Source organism: Rhincodon typus, chromosome 15, assembly GCF_021869965.1.
Source record: "Rhincodon typus isolate 14 chromosome 15, sRhiTyp1.1, whole genome shotgun sequence".
NCBI lineage: Eukaryota > Metazoa > Chordata > Chondrichthyes > Orectolobiformes > Rhincodontidae > Rhincodon > Rhincodon typus.
The window spans coordinates 3639925-3648343 of NC_063346.1; the positions used below are offsets into that span (position 1 = coordinate 3639925).

General features: G+C 44.6%; 1 protein-coding gene across 1 annotated transcript in view; it reads right to left on the reverse strand.

Moving 5' to 3' along the window:
- The window catches only part of ca7 (carbonic anhydrase VII), a 67156-nt gene extending 61678 nt beyond the window's left edge, over positions 1 to 5478 (reverse strand). Inside the window, exons 1-2 of the mRNA XM_048605946.1 lie at positions 5152 to 5478; positions 4010 to 4207 (exon numbers count right to left, since the gene is read on the reverse strand). Of these exons, the coding sequence (XP_048461903.1) occupies positions 4010 to 4207; positions 5152 to 5191 (238 nt within the window). The 5' untranslated portion in view covers positions 5192 to 5478. The remainder of the gene's footprint in view (positions 1 to 4009; positions 4208 to 5151) is intronic.
- Positions 5479 to 8419: the final 2941 nt, after the last annotated feature.

The window sequence follows — 8419 nt, forward strand, 5'->3', positions numbered from 1 at the left end:
CGCAATTCTACGGAGTGGGACTTGACGCAGGACTCGCTGACTCACAGATGTATTACCAACTGAGCTGTACCTGTGGTGTTGGAATTATCTTCTGTTTAAGCAGAGTCTGTCGCTGCTTTCTGGCCAGTTTATTGGGCTCACTAAAGTTATAAAATGAAGAACGTCCTTTGCTGCAACTTGTTCTAGGTCAATGATAACCCGCAGCTTCAGTCCTGTCATTTCGCTCGACTTGTAAGGTGGAGGATTCATTTTGCTGGAAGTGAATGAGGGAATAAAGCCCCAACCAATAGACCGGAAGGATGTCAAACCACTCGGCCACGACTACAGGAGACTAAGGGTCTAAGCCCGAAACGTCAGCCTCTCTGCTCCTATGATGCTGCTTGGCCTGCTGTGTTCATCCAGCCCTGCACCTTGTTGTCTCGGATTCTCCAGCATCTGCAGTTCCTACTATCTCGGATGTCAAACCACCCAGATCATGTCACCTGAAACCTGTGATTAAACTCGAGTGAGTTACCTGTACCATGAGAACTAGTCGTTAAAGTGGTTTCTGATTTACCTGCAATTCTCCCCACTCCCCCCTTTACCAAAAACAAAGCAGCAGCAAAGACGAAAACAGCAGCTGATGGGACAGCATGATGGAACGCTACAACTGACGGCAGTGTACACCGTCTACCGGATATACTGCAGAAATCTCCGAGGCCCCTCGAACAGCACCTTCCAAACCCATGACCTCTACCAGCCAGAAGGACAAATGCCGCAGGGGAATGAGCGCCACCAACTCCCACGAAATTACAGTTTGCAAATCTTAGCTTCACATTTATAGCTCATTTAGCAAGAAAGCCATGCTCCGAGTCAGTTATGGCCTTGACTCTCTAATTTATCATGCTGAGTTTCTAAATGAATAATTAACTGGCAAAAGATTGCAAGAAGTGATTTGACTCTTTCAACACTACATTCTGTCTGCATCCTGCACCTATCAAATTCCAACACCAGCAAATTCGCCAACATTTTATGTCAAATTGATGTGGATTTAGATACATTTCAGTCTGAAATTATAATGATTCAACAATCATTTTATTTGTTTTTGTACATCTCTCAGGTATGGAGAGAGAATCTCCTCTGAGGTGGCTGAACCTAGTTTCAGCTGAGCAAGGAGTGCTGCATCAGGGCTAAAAAGGGTTAAACTATGAAGGCAGGTTTCATATGTGAGGTCTGGGAGAGCACAGAAGATTACAGCATGAACTAATTGAACTGTTTAAGATGATTAAAGGAGAAACAGAGACAGAGAGACAGAAAATCAGGGAGTATTTCTTCAAGCAACTAGAATTCTCTCCTAAAAAAAGTTGCCAATGGCAGGGCTGTCGATTGAAGATTCCCAAATGCAGATTAATTGATCTTTGCGAGACAACGATAGCAGGGGATAGTGGAATCCAGGTGGATAGATGGAGTTAAAAAACAGATCAGCCATGATCTAACTGTGTGACAGATCAGGCTCACAGGAATGAATGGCTCCTCCAGTCACTAAACAAAGGAATGGAGTGGCAAGGTAGGGACATTTGGATAGGGGGAAACAACATGGGGGGGGGGGGGCATGGAAAGCCAAGAGAAAAGAAACAGTGCTAATAAACATGTGGTTATGTTCCTGGACCAGAAATCCAAAGGCCTGTGGCATAACAATGTTCTGACTCCTCATTGCCCCTTGGAGAGACATAAGACATTAAAACATCCACAGAGTGGGAACAAAGCTTACCACTCACTAATAAAAGCAGGCCTTAGCATTTGATGCCCATTAAAGAATGATTTTTTAAAAACAATATGCAGTAAAGCAGAATTTCTGTGTATATTTAGGCAGGCTGTCATCACTCTGGACCTTTTGCCTGCCTGCAGGGTCATACAAATATATGAACATATTAATTCTGAGCAGTAGGCCATTCGGCCCCTCGAGTCTGCTCCCTCATTCAACAAGAAGTGGCCTTAATCCATATCCTACCCCTGATAGCCTTTGAATCCTCTGTTAGTCAAGAAAGGGGGGAAAAGAGGGATATGTAAGCATAGGATGTGGATTACGATGGAAGGCTAACCCTAACTGGCCTCCTAACTGAGCAAGTCCTGTTTTCATTTCAGATATTCAGCTTTTGTGGTCATTTGTCTTCAACTTGACAGAGTCCCTGCTTCTTTATGGCAACATCTGATCACTCACTGCTACATCCCATCCTTTCTCAAAATCAATTAAGCACCATTGTAATGTAGGAAGCCCAGCAGCCAGCTTGCACACAGTACATCTTCACAAGCTAAAAGCAATCTACCACGTACACAGACAACAATATTAGCAATTAGGAAAGCGAGTGACATGTTGGCCTTTATTGTAAGGTGACTGCAATAGAAGGACAAAGAAATCTTGCTACCATTGTTCAGGGCTTTGGTGAGACCTAGAATACAGTTGCGTTTCCATATTTAAGGAATATGCATTGCAGGGTTCAGCAAGGGTTCATGAGATAGGTTCTTGGGATGAAAGGGTTGTTCGATGATGAGTAAATTGGGTCCATAATCTCTGAAGTTTAGGTGAATGAGAAGTGATGTAATTGAAACAGCAAAGATTCTGAAGGGAAGCAGAAATTGCTGGAGAAACTCAGCAGGTCTGGCAACGTATGTGGAGAGAAAGCAGAGTTAATGTTTCAGGTCCAGTGACCCTTCCTCAGAACAAGAAGAGTCACAGCAGGCTCAAAACGTTAACTCTGATTTCTCTCCATAGATGCTGCCAGACCCACTCAGTTTCCCAGCAATTTCTATGTTTGTTTCAGATTTCCATCATCGACCATTCTTTGTTTTATGTTTATGATTCTGAAGGGTTTGAGAGGGTAAACACTGACAGGTAGTTTCCCCTCGAACTGGGGAACATAAAGCACAGGGGAACAGCCTCAGGATTAGAGAATCATTCAGGACTGAATTCTAAGGAAGGCTCACCCGACCGAAAACGTTAACTCTGGTTTCTCTCTACAGATGCTGCCAGACCTGCTGAGCTTTTCCTGCAATTTCCTGTTTTTCTTTCATTCAGGACTGAGCTGAGGGGAGAGTTCCTCACCCAGAGAGGTGTGTGTCTCTAGAATTCTCAACCCCAAAGGGGTGTGAATGCTCTATAGTTGAATACATACAAGGTTGGGATCAATAGACCTCTTGGGGAATCAAGGGATGTGGGAAGTAGGCAGGAAAGTGAATATGAGGCCAATATCAGCGATGATTATGTTGAATAATGGAGCAAGTTTGAGGTGCTGAATGCTACTACCTGCTACTCCTGCTCCTATTTCCTATGTTCTTAAAAGCAATGAGATGAAGTACTTATTGGTTCTTTTTTCGCTTTGGCATCGGTTGAGTGATAAATAGTGGGATATAAAGTGCACAGCACTCCCCTGATCTTCCTGCAATGGTACTGTGGAATTTTAATGCTCATTAACTCTCGGCTGATCTAACATCTTAAAGCCAAAGCCTGACAGTGCAGCTCTCCCTCTGGACTCCACAGGGTAGGGCCGCCTGGATTTTGTGCTCAACTGTCTGCATGTAAATTTGAACCCAGGCCCTACCAACACAAAAACATTCCAGCAACTAAACACATTATCAACATCTTCAATGTTTTAACTTTCAAACTGACAGCCTGTCCAGCCTTTAGCAATCTGCTTGTTTGTTGTTACTTCTACTGATTTATACTAATGAAGCATTATTCCTGCCGCTGCGATTGTCTTTTCCATTGGATACAATTGGGAGCATAATCTAGGCTGGCATCGAGACAGCAAGCACACTATAAAAACATGTCATTGTAAAACACTTTGCAAAGTGCTGAGGTTGCAAAGCCACACGGAAATGTAATTTGACATTACCATTACCAGGCACCAATACTCTGGTGCCTTCATCCCATTTCCTCACCAACACCCTACCACCCGCTTTTCGTACCCACCCCCCACCACCACCACCAACCCCCCACCCCCCGACAACTCCCGATGACTCTGTTTCTCACCTGTCTTATTATCACAGTCCTCAAACTCCACCATGACTGAGTGACCATTGTTACAGATGGACAGCGAGGTGCAGGCATTGTAGGATATGGAGACCGGTGTGAGGCAGGCGTCATAAACTGCCTGTGCGGGCACAATGTCAATGGGTGATTGGCGGTCCCCCTGTGCAAAGGGGAACTGCTTGTGCCAGTTCGAGGGGCCTGCAAGAGAAAACAGAATTCAGACACAGTGTTTCAGCACAGAGAGAGGCCATTCACTCCACTGAGTTAGTGCTGGCTCTCATCTTACTCTCTTTCCCCTTATGCCCCTGTGGTTTCCTTGCCAAGTGTATCCCTTTATCTAATATACCAAGGTGTAGAGCTGGATGAACACAGCAGGCCAAGCAGCATCAGCACAAGTCTGCTGTATTCATTCAGCTCTACACCTTGGTATCTCAGATTCTCCAGCATCTGCAGTTCCTACTATCCCTTTATCTAACGGTCGTTTCTGCTGTCTGAGTTTGATGGATTCAAAAGCTGTTTTGGTCACACCGGGGGAAAGATTGTGCCCAAGTCCCATTCAAAGTGTTACCTGGACAGGTACATCTCTGTCTGACCAGGCTTGCTGCATTACCCCCGACCCACAGACCTGCATGCCTTCTCTTCCATTTCCCAATTCTCCAATTCCTTCTCGAGAGATCCAAATGAATCTGCTCCCACCAGCCTTGCAGACAGTGCCTTCCGGATCACAACAACTTTAGCATTGAAAAAAAATCACCTCCTCCCCACGTTTCGTTCACAATCCCCAGCTCACGACCCCCACCCCCATCCCAGTGATTTCTGTCCCAGACTCACTGCAGCATAAGCACTTGAGGCAGAAGGGAGTTTACGCCCAGAATTAAATACACTTAAAACCACCGGATAAAACTTGCAAAACCCTACCAGGACCTCAGAGCGGCTGGAGGAAAACTCTCTCAGGGTTAGATTCTCGGAATTGTCTACCTTTTGACAAGCTGAGAAGCAGCAAAGATTTTTAGTATAATAAATCACACACTGACTGTACATACAGACATTACATTAACTATGCCCCTTCCGTTTAGCAATCTGTTCTTTCACAAAATGTTGAGAAATCCTAACTCCAGTAAAAAGGAAGACTGAAGGCTTACCGTTATCATCCCCATAGCCCCAGCAGTGTTGTCCATTCATGATGAACTGGGTACAGGGAGGCTGGATGGAATGAAGCACTGGAGTCAGAGTCTCCTTCTCTAAGTCTGCCTGTCTCTCACCTGCCTGTTGTTGTTGCTTTGGAGGTGGCACCAGTCACTGCGAGAGAGCGAGAGAGAGAGAGAGTGTTGGAGGGGGTTGGGGGCAAAGCAGCAGCAGTAGGTTTTATTTCCAGGGAATGTGAAGGTGTACAGTGGATAGCAGAGAGCTCGGCAGCGCCACTCGACGATGCTGCAGGCTCAGGTCCTACTGCTACTGCTGTGAGAGGGAGAGGGGGAAGAGAGAGAGAGGGAGAGAGAGGCTGCGAACGAATTTTAGATCTTACAGCTACGGCAACACTTCCTCAATTACTCTCCACCCTCTATAGCTTCAGGAGGAGGACAAACACAGGAACACGCATTTTCATTAAATCCGTTTGCTCAGCTTCCAGTTTCAACAGAAAATGAAACAAAATACTTCTTAACTCGCGTGTGAAAAGATCTCTCCACGCAGAGTCAGAATTTCTGTTTAAAAATACTATTGAAGATAATAAGAAATACTCGGTCGTTAATAAATGAACGTGTCAACTGTACCTCCCTCTCAATCAAAGAAGCTGGAGTTGAGCTCCCTGCACAGGCATCAGCTTGCGGTTAGCTCTGTCAAAATCACGATGGAATTTCTGTGTCAATCGGACGAAATATATTCGACACATGATTTTTTCCCCATGTTTTGAGGGAATTGGACTTGAATTCCGACCTTCTACTTCAGGCGTAGGAACTCCATCATTACACCACAAGAGCCCCTTTGATTTCTTTTATGTTTCAACAATTTACAAAACATGCTTTTGCTCCTAAACTGACATCCTAACCACCCACCAGTAAAATGCACATTTCTGCCCCGGCCTCTGTTTTTTTAGCTGGGGTATTGAATAGAAACAATCTCTGATTTCAGATTTAGTAATCAAACCATGGAGAAAACTGTGCTGTTTTTTGGAAAGAGAGAGGCAGCAGTCATTAACCCTTTCATCTCCAATACTGAAAGAAGCCTGTCCTTTTGATAACAGAATTGAACAAATGAACCCTGTTCCCCAAGTGACAGCAAACAGGAAGCTCCGGTGAACATTTTTTTTATTCATTCACAGGATGAGAGGCCAGTGATTCTAGCCCATCCCCAATTACCCTTGAACTAAGTGGCTCCCTAGACCATTTCAGGGGGCAGTTAAGAGTCAACCATATCACTGTGGGTCTGCAGTCACATGTAGACCAGATCCGGAAAAGGCAGCAGTTTCCTGCTCTAAAGGACATTAGTGAACTTTACAATCATAATATGGGTTAGAATGTATATGGAATGGGCTGCCTGAGAAAGTGGTTGAGACAGGTACAATAGCAACATTTAAAAAGCACTTGGATAGGTACATGGATGGAAAGGGTTTAGGGGGATATGGACCAAATGCGGGCAATTGGAACTAGCTGAGTGGGCACCATGGTCAGCATGGACCAGTTTGGGCCAAAGGGCCTGTTTCCATGCTGTATTACTCTATAACTCTATAAACAAAGACCCCTCCCAACCCATTATAATCTCTTCCCATCTCTTCTGCCAGGCAGAAGATACAAAAGCTTAAACACCCCTGTCACCTAGTAAGGGGATGAAACATCTGATATCAGACCTCCCAGCTCGGCAAACACACCAACATCTACATTTGAGAGAGCTAGGGCTTTTCTCTTTAGAACGACGAAGGATGAGAGGTGACTTGATAGGGGTGTACAAAATGATCAGAAGTATAGATAGAGTGGACAGCCAGAGACTTTTTCCTAGGGTGGAGGTAATTATTACGAGGGGGCATAGTTTTAAAGTGAGTGAAGGTAGATGTAGGGGAGACGTCAGAGGTAGGTTCTTTACTCAGAGAGTGGTCGGGGCGTGGAATGCTTTGCCGGAGAGGGTAGTGGAGTCGGCCTCATTAGCGGCATTTAAGTGGCTATTAGATAGGCATATGGATGATAGTATAAGGTAGCAGTGGAGGTTAGATAGACCTTAGGTTTCGGGTAAAAGTTCGGCACAACATTGTGGGCCGAAGGGCCTGTACTGTGCTGTACTGTTCTATGTTCTACTACAGAGCCTCTCTTCGGACAATGAGACTAAACCCAGGAACTAGGAGCAATTGAATTAATCTTTGCTACACCAAGTACAAGTCCTTTCCCTGGATATGGAGACCGCACACTTTATAATTATACAGCATTTAAATTCAATTAATAAAAATCTGGAACTGAAAGGTGGTCTCAGTAATGGAGACCATGAAACAATCATTGTGTGGAGCTGGAGGTATACAGCAAGTCAGGCAGCATCAGAGGAGCAGGAAAATCGATGTTTTGGGCCAGGACCCTTCTTCAGAAATAGGTTCTGAATATTTCTGAAGGAGGGCCCCAACGCGAAACGTCAGCTTTCCTGCTCCTCTGATGCTGCCTGGCCTGCTGCGTTCATCCAGCTCCACACTGTGTTACCTCTGACTCCAGCACCTCCAGTCCTTACTATCAATGAAACTATCATTGACTGTTTTAAAGAAACATCTGGTTCACTAATGCCCTTTACAGATGGAAATCTGCTCTCCTTACCTGGTTTGTCCTACATGTAGCTCCAGAACCCACAGTAATGCAATTGACTCAACTGCCCTCTGAAATAGCCTTAGCCAGACACACAGTTCCAGTGCAGTTAGGGATGGGTAACAAATGCTGACCTTACCAGTGCTAACCACATCCCATAAATGAATATAGTAGAAAATGATTCCATTCTCTTGCAATAATGGCAACATGCTATTTGCCTTCCTAATTGCTTACTATACCTGAAAACTAGCTTACCCTGATCCTTGTTGTATACACTATTCTCTGCTAACATCCATAGTTACAAGTTTCACACCTTTTAAAAGATTTTATATTCTTAACACCAAAATGAATAACTTTGACCTTCTGCACATTGTACTCCATCTACCACCTTGTTTCCCATTCACTTCACCTTTCTATTGCATCTTTGCAGCCTCTCTACATTCTATTTATAGAGGCTTGGATAGGGTGGATATTCGGAGTCTTTTTCCCAGGGTGGAAACATCAAATATTAGGGGCATAGGTTTAATATAAGGGGGAAAGTTTAAAGGAGATGTGTAAAGGAAGTGTTTTACACAGAGGGCGGTAGGTGCTTGGAATATGCTGCCAGGGGAGGTGGTGGAAGCACTATATAACA